The sequence below is a fragment of the Pagrus major genome, chromosome 16, assembly GCF_040436345.1.
Source record: "Pagrus major chromosome 16, Pma_NU_1.0".
NCBI classification, from domain to species: Eukaryota; Metazoa; Chordata; class Actinopteri; order Spariformes; family Sparidae; genus Pagrus; species Pagrus major.
Genome location: NC_133230.1, coordinates 24,601,966 through 24,624,135, shown reverse-complemented (window position 1 = coordinate 24,624,135; position 22,170 = coordinate 24,601,966). Strand labels below are relative to the sequence as shown.

Below are 22,170 nucleotides of genomic sequence, written 5' to 3'. Positions count from 1 at the left end.
AAAATAAGGCCCATGCTCAAATATCCATATCAAATATTCTATGTTTTATCATTCGTTTAACCTTATTTTTTTCATTTAATTTAATTTATTCTAATATTAGGTCTGAATCCTTCCTGAAGTAGCCTACTGTGCCTTGAATCAAGAAACATATTGAACAAAGAAATATTCAGACGAGGAAAGTAAAGCAACTGGTTTCCTGTAAAGTCTGAAACCAACCAAAACGACTCTCAACAACAGCCTGGCAACAGGCTGCCAATTTACCCTCCACACTAATTACCTCCAGCCGTGACTGAGCGCTGCTTTTACGCGCAGATTGAAAGAGAAGGTAGAAGGACAGCAGTCTGCTGCGATGAAAACAAAGTGGCATCTCTATATTTTCTGGAGTGTTTTATCACTTGGCCTCCTCAGCTGTGCCGTGGACACTTATGAATCTCAATTCACAAGAAGGAAAAAGCTTTTCAAACCGGGTACGCCAAAATCCACATTGTCAACAACACGCAACAGAAAAGCCTCCCTCTGGTTACCTGCCAGCTCGTCTCTTTTGTCTCAACTCGGTCCTACTCCTGCGCCTGGAACACCTCGATCCATGCGTCAAGGTGAGATCCAGTCGGGCTTTGCCTACCTCCCAGACGTTTCTGTAACCTGCTCCACGTCTGACTTTATCGTGCGGGTCAAACCGGCTTTCTACGGTCAGGGCGCAGACGCAGAGGAGCTGAAATTAGGCAACACCTGCAAAAGCAACGGAGTCCTCGGACCGTACGGTGACCTGCTCTTCACGTATCCTCTGACTGCGTGTGATGCCGTGCGTCAGGTAAGATTTCCATGTGTGTCATCGTGTTGACAGACTTGAAATCTGTTGAAACGCTGTTTCTGACCCTTCTTGGCAGACCCCCCGCGGTTATCTGGTCTACAAATTTGTGCTTCACTTTGAGCCTTCGCCAAAACGTTTCCCAAGCAGAGCGCAGCGGATCGATGTCGATATTGAATGCCGTTATCAAAGGTTAGACTTCTCTTAGTTTTGTCCTTATTCGCTGTGTGTGAAAGGCCACTATTTACAACCTCCACACTGTCCAGGAACCACCACGTGTACCAGCTGACTGTGCAGCCCACCTGGGAAACTGCTGTTGTGCGTAAAAGGCTGAAAGGAAGTCTACAGGAATTCCAGATCGAGTTGATGGATGGTGCGTTTAAAGAACTGTGGATTATTGTTCAGTGGATATATTTCTGTATGTATGAAGTTGCTCCATGTGCTGTGATTAATGAATTTAGATTCATGGAGCCGACCAGCCAAGTCCCAGATGTTCCAGCTCGGAAAGAAGCTTAATTTTCAGATCTCTGCTGCTCATCTCCCAACCGGTGGAAAACTGTACGTCAACAGCTGCTATGCTTCACCATCCACTGGCTCAGAATCACCCCTCAAATACACCATCCTTGACAACTTTGGGTAAGTATTATGGACACTAAAGCATTTAAAATATTTTGGTTTCACCCTGATTTGCAGTTAACTGAGATTACGGTCATGTTGTTGTCATCCACAGCTGCATGCTGGACAGCAAGAGAGAGCCAGGGGCCTCGCGGTTCATATCCCGGACAGACAAGACCCTGAGATTCTCCCTGAAGGCTTTCCAGTTCACGTCCGACCCTGACACAGAGGTGAAACATGAGTTAGTATAATTCTCTGGATTCACACACAGTTTCAACTGTGCCTTAACCCTGTTTCTATTTTTAGGTCAGTATTCACTGCAAATTATTTGTAACATCTGAGGAGCCAGGTCCTGCACACAAATCATGCACGTACAGAGGAAACAGGTGAATCTCCACACTATGAATTCATTTCCAGTCCAGGACTATATGTGACTTCATATTTTGTCATAGTAGTACACGTGCCCCTTTAAGCACTATGCAAATATGAATGTAGATGAGCTACCAGCAGGCTGCTGCAAAATAAAGTCAAACTACTAGTTCAAGTACATGTAGTTCACTACTCCCCAACACTGCTGTTTCCAAGTGGATTCAGCATATTTGTGCATTTGCCATGACAGGTGGAAGGCCCTTACTGGTGACGACTCCATCTGTGAATGCTGTGATTCACAATGCGTGACCTCTAAACCACGGAGAGCCATGATAGAAGGTGTGTGGCGCCCTTTATCTCAGTCTTGATTAGATTTAAATGAAATATGTATGCACACATTTCTACTCAGATTAACTGGACATTATTTCCCAGAATCTCTCATACTAATTAAAACTCCAGTCACATGAATGAGAGTAATCGTACATTTTCTAGTGATTATTAAAAATAGCTATATCTCTACTTTTTCCAAGGCTCTGCCAGCAGTGGGTCATTGCTGGTTTCTGATCAGCCGTACACAGCAGATGATGGCTTTCTACCAGTCGGTCCCTCCTCAATTAGCATGAGCAGAGACGGCGAGGCTACAGTCAGTCATTACACTGATGAGCTGCGCGGTCATGAGAACCTGTGGGGAAGTGAAGATGTAGTAATTTATGATGAGGATGAAGAAGAGCAAGAAGATACAGATGATGAGGAGGAGGAGGAGGAGGAGGAGGAGGAGGAGCAAAGTGGGGTTATTGTCAGAGTGATTACAGAACCTCATTTAGAGGAGTTAGGTTTCAGGCAGGGGATCTTAGCGGAGGAGAAGAACGAGTCTGAACTGAAGGCTTCAAGTCCGTTCGAAGAGGATTGGTCAGGGTATTTAGCAGAAGAGGATTTTTTGGTGGGTGAAGAGGAGGACGATGAGATCGCTGATGCACAGCAGGTGATCCATTTGAATCAGAGGGAAGGTAAAGACAGCCTGCAGAGAGAGTTACAGCGTCTGGTGTCTGAAGGAGAGGAAGAAAACAGGGAGCACACAGGTAGAGGTGAAGAGGACAGGATGATCGCCTCTGAGGTGGAGCAGGAGAACGATGATGAAGATGTAGTATATGATAGGGAGATGACATGGTATTTCACATGGAGGTAGTATTAGTTTAATGATCAGTACTCTGCTTTAAAGACTGTTGTAACTCCCCATATCAGAAGGATATTGAGTCATTTCAATAAAACATGAAAATGCAATTAATCGACCCTCTTTTTTTAACAAGTTGACAACAGACTAAGACTCCGTTTCTTCCCTAAATGTTTAATTGTAACTAGATTTATATTGATCTTAAACATTGTGGATCTTGATAGTAGCTGGTATTGATCGATTACACGGTAACTCCACCAATTTTACACATTAAAGTGTGTTTGCAGGTCTTGGAGTACCCTTTAAGGCATGTCTATGATTACTCCTGACAATTACAAATGTCAAAGAGAAAGAAAATGTCATTGAGTCTAAAACTACATACTTGTGCTTGTATCACACTGAGCCATACAGACGTAAGGCTCAGGAAGAGAAGACTGAAATAAGAATTGGATGCAAATGTCAGGGAGAAAATACAACACTGGATATCAGATGAACAGGAAATTTAAAACAACAATGGAATGACTGTCACAATTTGATCCATCAATAAATCTTTATTCTTACAGTTATGAATAATCATTTATTACAGTCTCTGAAACCACTTTGAAATATATTAAAGTTTAACACAAATAACCCACCATTTGAGCCATAACTGTAAAGTCAACGTCTCCATTATCAGTAACTAAAAGCAGCAGAAAATGTGCTCAAAAATAATGATTATATTATTGCTTTCTTTGTCTGCTCGTTGTTTCTGTGACATCAGTGGTCCTGCATATGGATAGCTTTGGATCAGAACAAATGACACGTGGGATTTTTGATATGATTAAGAGCTACATAAACAAATTGGAATTAAAGGTGTAGCACAGCATATCAAAGAAGACTTTCTGTCTGTAGTGACCCTACTCCGAACATGACAATAGGAAAAAATAACTTAATATTTTTCAACAAATATAATTGGTGTGGAAACTCTTTGAAAAAATGCGGAAGAGATCTCTGTAGCAGAGCTTCATCATTACTGTTAAATGTACAACATTTTGCTATATTTACAGATGAGCGCCCAAAAGTCCCATTGGTGAGTACTGACTAAAGCTCTGATTCAGCAGGACATAAGTGGTACAATCATCGTTTGACACTAGAGGGCGGTATACTCCCATCTCTAGCAAATCTAAAGCTCAGAAGACCCTCTGGCAAAAGAAAATATAGTGTATTTACTCTTAATAAAATACAACATGTGTACTTGATAAAATTAAGACCCACACCATTAACATCAAACTGAAAGGATTTTCTTTCAAATCCAGAGCTCTGAAATAAGCATCTCATCCAACAAGTCCTATTTCTTGTCTTTCACACAGGTCCAACTTGCAGAATATTCAGTGTAATTAGTCCTTCCCCGGTCTCCTTCAGTCTTTACAATCATGCCGATGGCATCCCTCCTTCAACAGTACCTGCTGTCCCATTCGTCTTCTCTGCAGCATCTGAGGTTGGAGAAGTTAGGCAAAATTAGTTTAGTGTGGTGCAGAAGGGATGTACAAACAAAAAAATTATAATAAACTTATTGGAAAGTTAGCCAGGCTAAAATGTTCCAACTACTGAGTGGACTGCCACGACATTTTGCACAAACATTCATGTCCTCCTCAAACTGAATTGTTATCACTTTGTCTCTTTCATTTGCCCAATACTTTGGTTCATGACACACGTTGTGTTTAGTGCTAATCAGCAAACATTAGCGCTAAACACAACAAGTGGGGTACAAGTGAAACCAGATACAGATAAACTATGTTTTTAAATTAGCTGAATTGATTCTATTAGTATAAATATTGTCATTGATTTAGAGATAACTGCCAGCATTAGCATCTTTTTCTTCTTTAATTTTTTTTTCACCAAGTGGGAGATACCATCATTGTCAAAAATTCCACATGACTCTGAGTTGGAATTCAACTTGGAAGCTGACATGTACGGCCAGAATGATACAAAGTGAACATGGCCTGAATATCAGCATGTTAGCACTGTCATTGGGAGCATGTTAGCATCACAGACTATTTGGCTGTATAGAATCTTAGCTTCATACTCTTGAACCAAACAAAAACACTGAATGATCACATTATTTTCAGTTTAAATTTTAATCAATCTAATCTCTTTTACCTATGATATTCTCTTGAAGTGCTTCCTGTCCTGCAGTTTGCTCCGTCACTTCATCGGTCTCAATCTCTTTTCCTTTCGTTTTGGGTTTTTTTGCAACAGGTGGTGGCACCTTGACTCCTTTCTCTGCTTCGCCCACCTCCTTTGTAACAGAGGAAACCTCCAGGTTCTTCTGTATGGTTGCCTTGGCTTCCGGAGCTGGCTTTGCGTCAATCACCATCCTCTTGTTGGTCTTGGAGAAGATAAAGCTTGCTGTGCTGGTGGGGGACTTAAGGGGGTCTTTTGGTGATGTGGGTGAGTGCAAGCTGAGGCGAGATCCAGGGCTGGCTTGTGATCTGGCGGCTGTCCTCAGGCGGATGGCCTCCTGTAGGTTCATGGAACGAGAGGCAGTCATGGCCGGAGGAGACTTTTTCGTAGGAGAGAGGACTGTGGATGCAGACACAGGTGGAACTACAAGAGACTGGGACTTTGGGAAAGCTGGTTGTGAAATAACTATGGCAGGTGGAGAAGTGGGTGGGGAAGAGGTGATGATCAAAGACCTTCTGATGGGCTTCTGAGGAGCCTCACTACTGGCCGATGAGGTTGGGACCTGATTGCTGGGCTGCTCATTCCTCATCGTGACCTCAGCCTGTGGTTGCTCCTGAGCTGTAGGGGGCTCAGGGCTGCTGTTAACGGACCGCAACTTGACCGTCTCCAGAAGGGAGGGAGTGACACCACGAGTTGGTTCCTCCTGTGCAACAGGGGCAGAGGTCTGCTCTGGGGTTTGGTTTTCTGTGCTTGCAGGACTAGGCTGTTGCTCTGATATGCTGGCAAGACCCTCCACAGGTAAAGGTGGAGTGTTTACAGGTGATGTTTCTGTTGTAAGAGAGTTTTCTGTAGGTGGAGGGTTTGAGACTTCAGGTGGTGGTGAATGGGAGGCCTCCTGAGTCGATGGACCAACAGTGGTCGGGGGTATAATTTCCAGTTGTACGGGAGGCGGTGGTGGAATACTATTAGGGGGAGTGAGAATACTGTGAGATGGGACATTCTCCTCTAGAAGAACAATGTCCTGCTCTGATGACTGGAGTTGTGATTGCAGAGGTGGTGGAGATGGAATACTCTGAGGTGGAGCAAGCTCGCTAACAGGTGTTTCCTCTTCAGAAGATTGATGGGCATTCTCTTGAGAAGATGGAGGAGAAACCTCTTCAGTTGACAGAGTGGAGACCTCTTCAACTGGTGAAGGGGATACCACAGTAACCAGGGTGGAGGAGAAGTCTTTAACAAGTAGAGGGGGGTCTTCTGGAATCTGAGGAGGAGAGGGATCACTGGGCCTCTCAGGAGAAACCTTTATAGTTGGTGGAGGAGAGACTTCTTTAGGTGGTGGTGGGGGAGAAACCTCTCTAGGTGGCGAAGGAGGGATTTCTTTTGGTGGCGGTGTTAGGGAAAACTCTATAGGTGGTAGTGGAGTAACTTCTTTAGGTAGCGGAGGAGATAATTCTATAGTTGGTGGGACATAAACCTCTATAGGTGGCGGTGGAGAGACTTCCTTAGGTGGTGGTGGGGGAGAGACTTCTTTAGGTGGTGGTGGGGGAGAGACTTCTTTAGGTGGTGGTGGGGGAGAGACTTCTTTAGGTGGTGGTGGGGGAGAAACCTCTTTAGGTGGTGGTGGGGGAGAGACTTCTTTAGGTGGTGGTGGGGGAGAAACCTCTTTAGGTGGTGGCGGTGGTGGTGGTGGAGAGACCTCTTTCGGGGGAGATGGAGAAACCAATTTAGGTTGTGGAAGAGAGACTTCTTTCGGTGGCCGTGGAGGAACCTCTTTAGGAGGTGGCAGAGCGAATTCCTTAGGTGGTGGAAGAGGTGGTGGAGGAGAGACCCTTGTAATGTTATTGGAGAAGACTGCTTCAAGTGGTGGAGGAGGAGCTGAATAAGGTGGGGGAGGTGGGATAGTCAGGGGTTGTTGTACGACCCCTTGGGATGTACTGGGCTTCTGTGGTTCAGCCTCCGTAGTCACTCTAACACATTCTGTTTTCACCACTGATAAAACGGACGTAGTTGTAGAAGAGGAGTGACCATCAGGAGTGAACCTCTCTGGTGGCACCTCAACAGGTATAATCAACCCCTCCTCACCAAACATAGGTGGAGGCGGAAGAGGGAAATCAATCTCATCATGCCCATCGAGGCCCATTGGTGGGGGTGGTGGGGGCCAGGATGACTCAGGGGATACAACAGCCAACTTGGGTTGGAGAGGATTGTGCACCAGAGAAGATGGAGGTGGAGGAATGTGTGCTAATGAAATGGCAGGTACTGTGTCCACCTCTGTAGTTTGCGTGGACGTCTTTTTGGCTTCTTCTTCCCTCACTGTTGCCAACCTTCCTTCGCGTCTCTCTGCGGCCTTCACCAACATCCCGCTTAATAAGTCACTTGCTCTTACTTTCCCATCTTTTTCTATCACTTTTCTATTTCCCTTCACATCAACATGCTGCTCAGCCAGTCTCTCATTTTTCTCTTTGTGAATCTCTGCATTCAAAATACCACTTTCTTGAACTTTCTTTGACTCCAGCACATGAAGTGATCCATTAACGGACTCTGCTGTTATAGTCTGGTTCTTGTGTTTTCTTTCTACCACCAAGCTCTTTGCGGAGCCATCTGGAGATGCAGAAGGAGAGTTCCTCTGTTGTCTCCTATCCTTTGGATTCTTCTTTATGATGGCATAAGTCTTACCAGGTGCCGGGGGTCCCAGTAGCAACTCAATGCTATGCTTGCTTTGAGACCATACCTCCGGAGGAGGTGGTGGAGGAGCATGAATTGTAGGTGGCGGGGGGATGTCGAAGAGTTTTCTCAAGGCCCTTACAGAAGGGCTGACACTGGCAGTATCAAGTCTATCGACTGGGGTGTCAGGTTTGAGATCCACTGTAGATTTTGTGTTTTCAGCAGCCTCAGGCTGTGCGGGAGGGGGTTGAGGTGAAGCAGGAGGAGTGGACCCAGGGAAAAACCTTTGAAGCTTTGCTAAGAGGCCTCTCTTGTGCCTTGGAGATGAGCTGTGAGGAGGTTTAGAAAGCCGTGCTGATGTGGCATCTTGGCTGGAGTAGCCACTGGATGGGGAGACGGTTTTGCTTAGCTTATTCTCCTGCAGTGGTTCCTGCTTCTCTTGTGAAGCATCTTTGGAAACAGTTCCCTCAACCTTTGCAGCTTCCTCTGCCTTTTCTGCCTGCAGCTGAGATCTGATGGGACTGAATGACACAGAACCTGTAGAGTCTTCCAGAGAACTGGTGTCAGCATGGTATCCAGGGCTGTCTATTTTTTTTGAGGGCATAGGAGAAGATCCAGATTTGTTTTTTTCATTTTCATCACCTGAGGCTGAGATGGTATGGAGAGCAGATTCCCCTGAAGTGACCCTCACCTCTGCCAGATCACGTGACCGTCGCTTCATCTTATTGTGAAGGGAATAGGATCGGTTTGGAGGAGGAGGAGCCTTCTTAGACTTTATGACAGAGAGGCTACGTGCAAACTGTCCATCTTTTTTCATCTCGCCTCCCTTATTCATGAGATTGCCATTGGAGGTGCAATTTGAAGCCTTGGAGGAGTGAACGCTGACTTTGTCCTCTTTAGCCGAGCCATCTCCATCCTGGGACCTCTTCTGTCTGGGGGTGCTGCTGCTGGAGATGGTTGAGGAGTCAGATACCAAGGTCTCTGAGGACTCAGAGTTGCTCCAACAAGAGCTGTCAGACATATTGGGAGGCTTGTAGCGAGAGGCGGAGGTGATGGTGGAGGCTCTGGAGGAGGCCCTGGAGGAATTGTCTCTGGTATGAGAGGCTCGAGAGGAAGCACGGGAGGAGGATGGGCTGGACAGCAACAGGCTGCTCTTGCTGACGGTGCGGACGCTGTTGCGACTCCGTCCACGGCTGATCTCCACCACGTCGATGGAGGGTGGCAACACAGCATTGGGGATGATTTTGGACATGTACATAGCCTGGGGTGACATGGACATGACAGGGCTGGGCGGCTCCTGCTGGAGGCTGTTGGCAGAGGTCAACCAGGGAACGGCCAGGGACCGAGGCCTCTGCTCGCCTGACAAGTCAGGGCCCAAGCAGTGCAGCAGGGCCAGGTCATCCCTATGACCAGCATGGGTGGCACCGAGCTGCTCTAGTTGCTCTTTGTTGAGGGGCTGGATGACATCCATGTCTTGAAGGTTGGAATTGGCTCCTTGTTGTGACTTTGCTGCATGCTGTGGCCCATCAGTCGTTGGGCTTTCGTCAGATTCACCATTATAATGCTGCTCCTCATCTAACCTGTGAGCCACTGTCCAACCCCCTCTGTCCAGGCCTGACGGGAGACAGGAAGACCAGTCAGCACAAGTTTGTAAATGGACATGCAAAGAAACAATCAATCCATTTATTTTCTATAGAAACGACTGTAACATAGCCATATGTAACACCACAGTCACTCTGAATGTACTCATTCAATTCAAAAAGTAATAATGGATGGATGTTTTATGAAAGCAATACATTTAAATAATGAGCTACATACCCAGTTCTCTCTGAACATGCTGTGGGATCCCCGCAACAGTCTTCCTGTGTTTTCTCCTTGTCTTGGACTTTTTCCCAGAGTTCAAGGGCCTGAATGTTGATCCTGGGCAGACAGAGGCACCAGAGAAAAGAGAAAAATGTGATCCTTTGATCCATTTAAACTAAAACTAATCTGTAAATCTCATCATTAAGGGGAAACACGACGGGTAACATTATTTTTTCATGCAATGGTCAATTTTGAGGCTTTGAGCAATGTTGCTTCCATAACATGTCTTCTTTCAGAACAGTAAATTAAGGCCTTGGCAAATTTTTTCATTAATAATATCGGAAAATAAACAAAAAATAAAGACATTTGAACCTCGCTTTATCCAATGTTTAGATTTCTGTTATAGAAATGCATGCAAATCGGTGCATTTTTAATTAAATAATGCCTCACTTTCGTACTTTACATAAAATTTCTAAAAAACTGTTAAAAAGTAATTAATGTAAGGATTCTACTAGGGAAGTTTGAAAAGTGATAACTATTTGTTAAAAAATCTACCCCATTCACCTGCAGTGTCTCTCCTTCAATGTTTAATCTGTCATTTTACGTGTGTGCGTCACCATATAGTACGTTGTATAATGACCAAGATTACTTACAAATAGTATTTACAGTTGTGGTTACCTTGCCTGGTGAGTCCAGAGCGGGAAGATCTTGAGGACACGGATGACTGCACAGAGACGACTGAAGTTGAGTCAGCAATGGTGCTGTCGGTCATAAACCCTCCACCATCCCCGTCTGTGTGGATCGTCATTGATGACTAACAAAAGGAGAAACAATATCATTTGGACGAAAAATCGCTTGTACAAGAACGGTGCATTTGCAGTAAGTGTAAGAAAAAAAAAATGCAATTCTGGGTGTGATGTGTCACTTACAATTGTGCTTTCATTATCCAGGTACTCCACTGCATTATTGGTTTCTGCAACGAAAGTATCATTTAACTGCAGATTATAATAGCATTTAACATTCTTAAGAGTGTTTATATCCTCTGGTGCACACCCTCTTGAGTAGTATACATACAGTTATCGACATCTTGGCATGAGACACCTCTAATTTAGTGCACAGACGTAACACTGCATCATAATGTGTTTTGTACCTTCCTGCTGCATCATTTTTAACCCCTCCAGGGCCTCAGTGTGAAGGTTCTCCAGGTACCTCGGCCTGCTGGCCTCAATGAACACGTTCTCCTGGAACAAGGGGGGTGCCGGGGTCTTGTCATCGTCGTCTCGCCTTGGGGCAGCTGGAAGTAGAGGGGAGTGGGAGAGGGGGATCAGCCTGGATGAACTCAAAGCTCTCTGTGTTACTGTAACAGTAGATAAGTGGGCCATATGGCGGGGATGAGAGAGCGTTCAGGTGTCTGCCAGGGGCATTTAAGCACAGGAAGAGTTAATGTGTTTGAGGGTTAATACTTGAGAGTGTGAGTTAAAAGGCTAAATTCAACTCAGGCAGGATTAAACTCCAGTGACTCTGACAATGACTTAACACGGGATTATCATATCAAAAATCCACCGTCAGCAGCATGTGCTTTAGCCTAATTATCATTTAATTAGACAGTGAGAAGGGCACTGATTAAATTGCTGTCAGGTCTTGTTGCATGTACATCAGTTCAAACTTTTATCACTAATTATAAAATACCTGCGATACCATGTCATGAGCCATGAAAAAAAACGCCCAAAAAACTGCTTGCTATGTAGTTTTAGGGAAGAATTTTTTATCAGAAGAGAAAGATCTTCATTGACTGATTTTTGTATGCCTAAACAAATAAACTCTTCATTTCCATGACTAAATAAACAATTCTGTTTTACTTTGTCTATATTTGGCAGACCCTGCCACCTTTGTAACTTCAAACAGTGTTCGGGGGACCTTATTATCCCCTGGCTCCCCCAGCTTATCATATCATACAAACTCATATGTGAACCTTTATAAACCTATTCTGATGAGTTATTGTCACAGAAAATCAAGTTAAGTTGTTGGTTTTAATGATATGATTTTTACTTATAGAGTGCCAAACTCTGTATGAATTATTAGTTTTGCATTTTAAAAAGACTGCATGTAAAAATTAGGAAATCTTGATAAAACCAGGATAAAAGACAAAAACTGCTGTTACAATTCGCTCTAAGTTTGCTGACTAACTGACATGTGATTCAACTCTGTGATGCTTCCAGGAGACAGTCTGGGATCAATGGGCTAACAACCTGCTAAGACACTTTTATGTAATAGCGACAGCTGCTCCGCATTTAGCCTCCTACTGTACTCCACTGTCTCTAAAAGACCATGCTGGAATTAGCCTTGACAGTCATGTGCTCTGTGATCGGTACTAATTATTACCACTGTCTCTTCTGTAACAGCATTACGGGTGACAGAAAATACCAAGAAACGATTATCTATAAATATGCAAAAATCTTTTTTCGTACTGTAATTTAGAGCAAATATTAGCTGTTAAAGTCAGACTTTAAATCACAGCACATCAGGAGAGTAAACATAAAGAACTGACAGTGGATTTTATAGTCTAAAGTTCCAGTGAATGACCACGCTTTCATTACTTTACTGCCTGTCTTAGGCGAGCCAGTTGATCCAGCCTCTATCTCTGTCTCATTTAAACAGCAATGTCAACAAGGAGCGACTGGTTTCAGTCATAAACCAATCACATCTATTGTGTCACAATTCACTTACCTTTCCTCTTGAAGACTGGTGGAAAGCAGGGAAAATTAGCACTAGAGTTGTTAGTCAGAAGCACCACCATGGTGTCTCATAAATGAAAAGTAATCCAAAAGTACCCTAAAACTATACCAAAGTTGTGCTAAACACGAAAAAATAGATCTAGATGTGCAGTCCGTCAGCTGACAAAAACATCCTGCAAAGATCAAGACAGGATGATAATCTTGCTTGTTTTTGATGGAGTTGTTGTTGTGTCAGTTCAGGTCCATGCGGAGCAGAAAATGCCACCACAGCCAATAGCCAGTCAGAGCTCAGACACTAATCCTCAGCAGCCTAATTCTCTACTGTATCTCCCCCACACGCTGCTCAACAAGAACCAGCGCAGCATCCCACTGTTGCCCCCCATCTGCAGGCACGCTCGCCCCGGATTGGTCAGTCGAGGCACAGATCAAACTGAGATCATTCATGTAAACACTGAAGGGAAGGGAAAGCTGTTGTCAGGGATTTGAGGTACGAGGGCATCACGGGTGGCTCCCTCTTACTTGCTCCACTGTTAATAAATAACACTACACAAAGGACAATCTTTTTTTAACACAGCAAATGAGTTCGCCTCAGATTTCATTTCAAGATGTATAACTTTATTGTTTTGCCACAAGGGGGAGTAAGTGAATTAAAATAATGTATTCCTAAAACAAGATTAAAAACATGTTTGCAGCTCTACAGCACATGGTCACACATGTGAAAAGTGTTCCTTATTGTTTCCAGGAGAAATACATTAAATCTGTTACTACGCAACAAGAACACAGAGGATGACATAAGAGCTTATACTCCTCATCTGGAGAGGCAACACTTTTATAAAACTTGTTTTCGAGGCAGAGAGGTGTTTAGTCTGTTTAGTCTGTTTGTTGCTTTCTTTTCTATTTATGACATTTCAAATTCATTTGCGGCCGAGGGGTTTGTTCACTTCCTGGTGTGCTGAGCAGACGTGACATGGAATGTGTGACATCTGAACAAATGGAAAACATTCCCATGGTCGTGATCCTACTGAGCGAGTCAAGACAAAAGTAGCTTGCAAAAGAAGAAACTAAATGAATCGCATGTGTTACCAGCACATAGCAACGAGTATAAATAAATAATTACTTCAACGGAATCCACTCACTTCAACCTATAGATGTAAACAGAAATGTGTAGAGTAAAGTCAGTCTAGGACAACAGTTATCTGGTTACCATGACATTACACACTCGACTGGAGCGGCCTGGAGTGATGTGATGGGTGGAGCACGACTCCACGTTAATGAGGGGCACATATTATCACTGCTCCTGTGATCTCATTGTAATTGTGTCCATATTAATCACTGACATATTAAAGACACCATCTGTCACTTGGTGGATTGTGCGGAAGCTGGAAGCTGGTGATTACGTATGAACCCCCCAAACTGATGTTTACATCTCGGATTTGGGTAAACGCACTAAATCTAATGGATGTGATACTGCATGACCAGAAACGCTAATGAGGAAAAACAATGTGTTTAGAAAAAAAAAAAAAAAAAAAAATCAGCTCAAGGGCGGGATGATGATTAGATTTTATGACATGTAAATAACGGTGGATTAAAAGTAGAACATTTTCACTGAGCCAAACATCTGTTAGAAAGTTTGTTTTGGAAAAATATGGATTCTGTAGCAGTAAACAGAGACAGAAGGCTTCAGGAGATATGTTGCGTCATCATCTACTGTAAACAAATTACAAGCAGCGACACAGACAGCAACAGCAAGACTGTTGTGATATGCAACCATGGCAATACTTTGTACCCAATTTTAGATAAGGAGCACTGTTCTGTGAGCTGTCTTAGGTTCAGAAAGAAGATATTGATTGAGAGGTTTCAGAAATGTTTATTTCTTTTTAAAATCTTTTTCTTTTTCATTTTAAAGCAATCATTTTCTAGCAAGGTTTCAAAATAAGAGCATAGACATTGTCTTTATATTTCACATTTAACATTTATTTATGACCAACATTTTATTCTAAAATTACTGAGGTTATGAGTAAATGTTAGATTTTTTTTCATTTTTAATACTTTTAATTAATGTAGGTAGCTGTTTGATTACATTTTCCATACATGGTCTAAATGCTTTTTTTCAAGCTGGCTCAACACTGCCAGGACCAAAATTCTGTCTGGGAAGTATTGAATTGTTACGTTCTGGATGTGAAAGATTTAACTGTATTGGGTGTACAAATACAGATGTCATCCTGTAAAATACCCACTTGTCTTCCTTTATTTTAACTAAAGAATATAAACCTCCCTCCAGGTGGCTAAAATCCCCAAATTCCCAGAAAAAAACAAAACACTGAGATGGTGCTCAAAATGCCTCTTTCTAAACCTAAAAGAAAGGTTGACCTAGAGAACTAATACTGTTGTTTGACAGGGATTGACAGCTGATTATCTTCTGTGAAGTTCCTCTCAATATCATCTAATAAACGTGCAGGTTAAAACGCTAGGAATGAGGGAAAGACGAGTTGCTCAGCTTCACATCAATACAGTTAAAATGTACTGTAATGTACAGTTTAAGACACCTGCACCACACACATACACAGTGACACAGACAACCTGATGTGACTCTACGTAGGAGCACTTCATGGGAATCAAACCGATGCAACTACCCCACACACACCTTTCGTCCTTGCCTCAACTTGCCCCTCTCTCTTGTTTTGCACCGCCAGGCAGACAGCCATGCAGAGACATTATCTTCAGCTCTGTGGGTGCTGCTGTCTGCCAGGTGCTTAAGCCTCTCTAATCAGTCCAAACCCAACCGAACACACCGTGATGACAGTGGGAAAGGGCTGATCGAGGCTCACCGTTTCTAAAAGCAACAGTCTCGATAGACTCGGCACACGTGTTAATACGTGGTGGTCAAAGCTTGTGAGCTCCGATGACTGTTTTCACGCTCTTGGCTTCCAATGCATTGAGTCTAAACATCTCTCCATCAAAGCTGAAGGAACGGAAGGAAGAAGCGTGCTGTGACAAGGACAACAATTGAGGTAACAGATACACCTGCATCACCTGGCACGCTGGGTCACACTTTAATTCACTGTCAGACAATACAATTTGTCTGCCAGTAAACCTGCATGTATCAGATACCTGTAGAAATATACCTCACATGCACACAAATCCATACTACTGCTACTATTATGCAGGTGGCCTCTTTTTGCACCATAATAAATGTCATTACATTGATTTACATCCTGAACCCCCACAGCCTTCACCTATTGCTGCACAGTTTAAACGTCAAAAGTGAAGAATTTCCTCTTCTCAAACTCAGTGACAGTTTCATAGCGTTGAGGTCTCTCTCTTGATTAGTTTAGCCATAAGCAAAGTATTCAATGCCATTAAGCAATACGCAGGAGAACGTAAGCTCCTCAGGCCTGACGGTGCCTGTTTAATGGAAGCACACCTTTGCTACAGGCTCCCATTGTGTGTGATTACAGACAATAAATAACAGTGCAAGGAAAGAGTTCCAGGTTCTTATTATTAGAACAAGAGGACAAAAATATTGGAAGTGTTTTAAATCAGAATTAAAGAGAAATAAATCATTGTCTTATTTGTTACTACTTTAAAAGGTGCAATATGTAAGAATCGGCCAATTCATCCTCAAAACAAATGGGGGGCAGCATATCACCACAGTAACCACTAGCTGATGCTAACTGTAGCTGCAGTTAGCTAGTTAGCTCAATATGTTGTGCAGTTAGTGGTCCAGACAGGGATTTCGGAGCACTGGGCCAGCTGGTTAGCATGCTAACTTAAGTAGATATCTCTGCAATGCAATACATAGACAGCATAAGGTAAAAACTGTCAATTCTACACATTCTATTGATAATTTTAGTTAATTTTTGAATATTTTCAACTAAAATTTTGCACCTTTATGTCAAGTTGAAATGAAAAATGCCCTTTTAACACTTTCAGATCACACCCACAGCCATATTGTGCACCTATTTGCAAAAAACAAACAATCAAAACCTTATCGAAATCGCAACGCGGCCTAAATCTGTCAAGATAATTGCAATAGGATTTTTTTTGCATATTGTTCACCCCTAGTGCGTTAGCATGCTAACATTTGGTAATTAGCACTGAAGACAGCAAAGGCAGAAGTCATTAGGATTTATCCTCTGGGGACCATAAATGTTGACATTTTGTGGTAATTCATCTAATGGCTGTGGAGATGAATCAAAATGGTCGAAAGACCAACAGGCAGACAATTGCCATCCCTACAGTCACACTGCTAGCATGGCTATAAATGTTATAGCAGTTTGGTTTCTATTTCATAGGACATACTATTTTTTCATACTATAATAAAGCATTAGTTCGACAAAAAAATTGTCATTGTAACTTGTGATAATAACTGTGTAACACCATATACTGTGATACCGTAAAACCATGATGTACAATCGTTTTTGTTTTTCTTTAATTGCACCCCGGGGACAAATAAAGTTTTTTGAATGATTGAACTGAATGAATTTGCACCATGAAAATCACACACGGTTGCAACCCTAATGCCAACATTAGCATTTATCTCAATGCACAGATGTGGTAAAGGATAGCCACTTAGAGCTGCTTGCATGGCTGGAGACTTTTGTTTGCCATTAATTCTACATCTTCAGAATAAACAAAATAGTACATCACGTCCCTAACACTAAAAAACACCAGGCTGTGCTGATACAAACTGGGCATGTCCTACAAGCAGAGTGCAGGCTTATCAAAGCTCCAGTCCTTGACTATGTATTGAAAGTGCAGTATGTACTTGGACAGGAAAACTACATAAATAACCAACATTGTGTGCCCACTATGAGGTACAGTAAAACCTCATTATTATCTTCACATACAGAACAGTGCAATCCCACCCTTTACAGAGTTGCTTAAAAGTTACCTCACTGTACAACAGAAGTCATGACCGATGACTCACAAAACTTTCCAAGCACATATTTATCAGTCTCTCTGTAGACTTGCCACAGTGTGTTGGCAAACATTTACCTTCGTGACAATAGCCTGTGCAGTTGGTGCAACATATCTACACAGCTTAACAATGAAACAATGTATGATTTCATAAATAATAACTGTGGCTCTAGGCCGTCCTGTTTAGTTTGGTAACACTGACACCAGACGTTCAAGGACTGCAAAGAATAAAAGGAACTTGATTAAATGAAACTAGAGCACATTGTTCAGTTGGGACTAGAGGGCAAACTGGCTCTTACCAAACTTCTCTTACCATATGAGTGACCTAAATATGATCTCCTCTGTCATTTGGGTGTGGTGACTGTTCATCTATTGAAACAAAATCCTAGTAAATACCCATAAAACCCTGTGATTATAAACAAGAAGTTGTGCAACTGTTTACTATACAGGTAGGCAAGTCCTCAACTACAGAAATTCCCACAACGTCAGCATCAGCTTGATTCTCCCATAACACATGGGCAGGCTGTGTGTATGTGTTTGTGTCAGCTCTTTAGGCTCACATTAATTTTCAGAGATGGAAAAAATACATAACCCTTTCCTCCCTCTACTATGGCGTTTACCTTGAAAGAATCAACTAGTGCTTTTCACACAAAAGGTTAAATGAGTTCATCTCTCAGACGGAAACACCTCCCACAGGTTACAGTGTATTTAAAAAAATGACCTGGTTTATCATTTCCCGCCATGACAGCAAGAAAGTGAAACTCTAATAGATGTCAGTTTTCTCAAACCTGTTCTCCTGACCTACATTGTTATTGTGTCATCATAACACTACAACTACAACAACACCCTGTGTTACACAAACACACAAACAATATTAAATAGGTACCATTTGTTGTAGTACATTTCTAACAGCAACATCAGTTTTCAGAGAAACTACATTTCCCATAATGCTTCCCAAAGCTCCTGTAAGTATTTCACCTAAGTGTAACACCATCTTGTTTTTTTTTTTAGCCATAAGTGACCATATTTGGGCACGAGAGTGGAGCTGGAGGAAGATATCCTAATTGGATCTGACGCCGTGGTAGCCATTTGTCAATCGCAAGGTAGCCACGCCCTAAAGCATACCCTGCTTTACCACGTATATTATCATTTACAAAATCAACATCATGTTGTATTGAAGAAGATCCGAAACTAGCGATTGAGACGATAACCTCATTAGGAAACTGTTTACTGAGGTAATAAATCAAGTGAGAAGTAGGGCCATTTTCTCATAAGCTTACATAAAATTGGACAGCTTTTTGCAACCAGTGGAGTCGTCCCCTGCTGGCCTTTAGAAAGAATGCAGGTTTAAGGCACTTTTGCATTTGCTTCACTTTAAACTCTCCAGGTTACAAATGAGTCTTGGAATCTAAATTAGGATGGTGTAACTTGTGCCTTGTTGCCTCCATGGTGGTGTTGATTGTTTTTCCTTTCACTTCCCTTTAACTTCTTCTGCTATTTGTCATCCAAAAGCCTAAGCTTGAGCTCCACTTTGCCTGAAAACATTTTTTTTTATTTCAGCAGCAAAGTAATCTGCCTTATGCACAATCTAGCAGATTTTACACAAAAACTAGCCTGTTGATGAACCCGCGAAGGTGCAAATCTTTTATACAACTTTATCAAAACTGATGTGGCAATGCTTTATCAGTGTCCACATGCTCCACATAGCACCTTTACCTTAACTGGGCTTTACACCGCATGATAAGCTGACAGTACAGTACTCAGCTTACTGACAGTAAAGCAGCAGATAAATCAACTTAACCATGACATTTTTCCTAAATGAATCAGTGTCTGTAAGAAAATATTCAACCAGGGAAGTCAAATAAAACAGCTCATGTGATCTGCCATCTGGCATGTATGCCAAACACACACTCTCACACACAAAGGACTCCCTATTTAAACCTTCCTCAAAGAAATATCTTTAAAAAGATCAGGAATGTGAGGAATCTCTGAGGGAGTGTTTCGACTGAACAGGTGACCTTAGTAGGACTGCATGACCTAATAAGTCTTAACTTAACCTTATTTCCATTCAACCAAACTCAGGAATTGCTCTTCGAACTAAATTAAGCTAAGGCAGGATTTTGGCAACCAGAGTTGCATAACCGAGAGAGCTGCCGTGTAGTTTAACAACGTAACGAGTAAACTGACAACACGGCGGGGACATAAATCACTGTCAGACAGGTACGCAGAGACAGGCATTGAAAGTGTAAGGAATTAGACAAGTGGATGTGAATCAACACGTAAAGACAGATCAACTCTGCTTTTGACGAAACACTGTCCAGGTAATCAGGGAAGACAATGCAGAGTTAATGGGTTTACCATACTGAAGGGTCCAGGAGGCCAGACTTTATCGCTCCAAAAACTGCTACTGTGCAGTTCCCCCTCTGGTCAAACTCCACTGGCCGTGTTTACAAAGGGTCGGATAACCCCAGGGTGATAGGGTTTAGACACTCACCCTCACAGGGAATCTAGTTGAACCTGCATTGTCATCCTTAAATGAAAACTGAAAAGACCAGGAGATTAACTTGTGTCATGTGTAGTGGCAGGTTACTTTGTTAGGGGCTTATCACATGAATACAAGCACATACTAGTACGGCTGCCTGTTCATTGAAGATTTTCAGTGCTAGCGTCTGCATGATACTTGAGTTTTGTGACAGATACCAAAAATGTTTTAATTTGAGAAATATAGACATGGTTTTCTACCAAAACCTTTTACTTCAAAAAGGTGCAACATGTAACAATTGGTCACCTGTCAAATTCATACTCAAAACAAATAGGGGGCAGTGTACCACCAGAGAAGCTGCTAACTGCACTTGTAAGCTCAGCTTACCCTGTAGCTAGCTGTTGTATTAGCTGAGTCTCCCCGGACTGGAAGCTCAAGGCAACGGGTGAAAATATTCACCAAAATCTCTGTTATATAGTTATAACATCAAATTGCTCGTTTCAAAAGATAAACACTCGAAAACCCAAAGGATATTCAGTTTACCATCATATCATAAAAAAAAGAAAAGCAATATCCTCACATCTTACTTAAAAAAATCAATGATGTATTGTAGAAGACTATTGAGGTTTGATACCCAGGCATACATACACACACACATGTGAGCACCAGTGTGTCAGTACGAGGAGGAACAATGTGAATGGAGGGGTCAGGAAAAACAGAACCCCTTGTTCCCCCTCACTGTAACTGTCCTGGCATGGCTTTTAATTAACTGGCACTGTGCCCGCCATACCAGGCATTTAGTGGGCAGGAGGCCCCTCTGGCATCAATACAGATCATCATCAGGGGCTCGGCTGAAGGTATTCAATTTTCTGGCCAGTGTGTTACACTGCACTACATCCTGCTACTGTAATAAACCTCCTCTGGATGCATTGTGGGAATTCTTCTCTAATCAGAGGAAGCGTCAAGCGGGGAGCTTGCTACGGTTGTTGCCAACACCAATAACCTGCATGTCATTACAATGGTTGATAGCTGAGCATTCAAGAGTGACATATGACAATACCGGACCCATAAATCACTTAACAATAGAAATACTTCCAGCATTGAAGTGATATATTTCTGTAACCTTGAGGCATTGATTTAAGACAGTAGATATACCATTGTGGCCGCCATCATGACTATCATTAAAGGCTGGTTACAACTTTCCTCCTACAGTGGATGTGTGTCCTCTGCCTCGCTGTGGAAGGTAGACCTTGTCAGAGGTGAAACACCTTATCTGTCCTCGCAGTTAACTTTCTCTTACAAAATCCTTTTCTCTCTTACTGCTTCACACCGCAGCAGAAGTAGCACAATGTAGTGCAAAGATTGTGTAATGCAATCTACATTCGCCTGACAGAGTCAACGCTGACGTCTTCGTCTATGCATTAATCATCCCCAAAAGCCACAATGTGACTGAAAACGTGTTTATACATCTTCATCTTCTGTTGTGGGTATAGTTGACTGTGTGAGTTTGACTCCAGTGGAAATCCCCTCACACCCTTCCAGCTGAACGAAGAGCTCTGGGCTCCCACTTGGAGAAGACGCAGCAAGCGTAACAGGCGGGGCCTCCTCTGTCTGTAAAGCAATTAGCCAAGACTGCACAAGCAGAGCCAGACACACATAAAACAACCCGAAGCAAACGCTGTTTGTGCTTTTGTGTTTTTACATAAGCCAACTCAGTGGAACAAGGTTTAGCTAGTTTGTCTGTGTTTTTTTGTGATTCAGGTCTGACTGCATCACGGTGTGATTAATGAGGGTTTAAAACGTAAGTTAGTGCTCACAGTTCACAAACAGAAAAAAAAACAGAGACAGGACTGCTAGAGTTCGACATGCTGACATACGAGTGCACATGTGCAAGCTCCAACAAGATCCCACAGCTATGGGAAAAGTCAGAGTGTTGCTGCAATTTTCTTCGGAGTGTGTGAATAAGACGGTCACTACGTGTGTCAGTCGGGTTTTTTAAGCTGTTGACTGTGTGGGTGTCTGTGTGTGTCTGCACAAATAAAATACACCGTCCACTTCACGGCAGCCACAGTACAGCACTCTCCAATGTTACCTGAGGACCAGGTAAATTAAGTGATGCTATCACAGAACAAGACAGACACAGATTTCTTTCCACAACAAACAAAGCGAGCAGGAGGTCAGAATGGGAGCAGGAAGTCAGTCTGTCCAAATATCCCTCCAGTGAGCAAACACACATGCCTGGGAGCCAAGGAGTAGCATAACTGGTTCCCAGGAGCTTACACCTATCAGCCACAAAATAAAAAGCACGAACAGGGAAGTGAATCACATTGATCTCATTACAAGGCAATGTTCTGCTTGGAAACCCTTGTCAGGAATGACCAGAGGAACATGACAAAGATCTCAAGGCATCGACCTGGTCTCCAAATACCCCAGATCCCAATCC

The 22,170-nt window shown here is 42.7% G+C and overlaps 2 protein-coding genes across 4 annotated transcripts in view; one reads left to right on the top strand and one right to left on the bottom strand.

Moving 5' to 3' along the window:
- The first annotated feature begins 262 nt into the window (after nt 1-262).
- Nucleotides 263-3,073, top strand: LOC141010020 (zona pellucida sperm-binding protein 3). The gene is made up of 8 exons (XM_073482787.1): nt 263-811; nt 888-1,000; nt 1,075-1,181; nt 1,270-1,444; nt 1,539-1,653; nt 1,730-1,809; nt 2,043-2,131; nt 2,323-3,073. The coding sequence occupies exons 1-8, from the start codon at nt 350-352 to the stop codon at nt 2,976-2,978; spliced, it is 1,797 nt and encodes a 598-aa protein (XP_073338888.1). The 5' UTR covers nt 263-349; the 3' UTR covers nt 2,979-3,073.
- A 421-nt stretch (nt 3,074-3,494) lies between these two features.
- The window catches only part of LOC141010019 (uncharacterized), a 30,847-nt gene continuing 12,171 nt past the window's right edge, over nt 3,495-22,170 (bottom strand). For all 3 annotated transcript variants that reach the window (XM_073482783.1, XM_073482786.1, XM_073482784.1), the window contains exons 3-8: nt 10,741-10,884; nt 10,520-10,563; nt 10,269-10,404; nt 9,606-9,707; nt 5,103-9,401; nt 3,495-4,435 (exon numbers count right to left, since the gene is read on the bottom strand). In XM_073482783.1, the coding sequence (XP_073338884.1) occupies nt 4,374-4,435; nt 5,103-9,401; nt 9,606-9,707; nt 10,269-10,404; nt 10,520-10,563; nt 10,741-10,884 (4,787 nt within the window). In that variant the 3' untranslated portion in view covers nt 3,495-4,373. The remainder of the gene's footprint in view (nt 4,436-5,102; nt 9,402-9,605; nt 9,708-10,268; nt 10,405-10,519; nt 10,564-10,740; nt 10,885-22,170) is intronic.

Bases quoted from the DNA above. Each gene is read 5' to 3' on its own strand.
- LOC141010020 (XM_073482787.1), top strand. From the start codon at position 350: ATGAAAACAAAGTGGCATCTCTATATTTTCTGGAGTGTTTTATCACTT. The intron at 1,001-1,074 runs GTTAGACTTCTC...CACACTGTCCAG, and splicing joins ATTGAATGCCGTTATCAAAG to GAACCACCACGTGTACCAGC. The intron at 1,810-2,042 runs GTGAATCTCCAC...TTGCCATGACAG, and splicing joins TGCACGTACAGAGGAAACAG to GTGGAAGGCCCTTACTGGTG.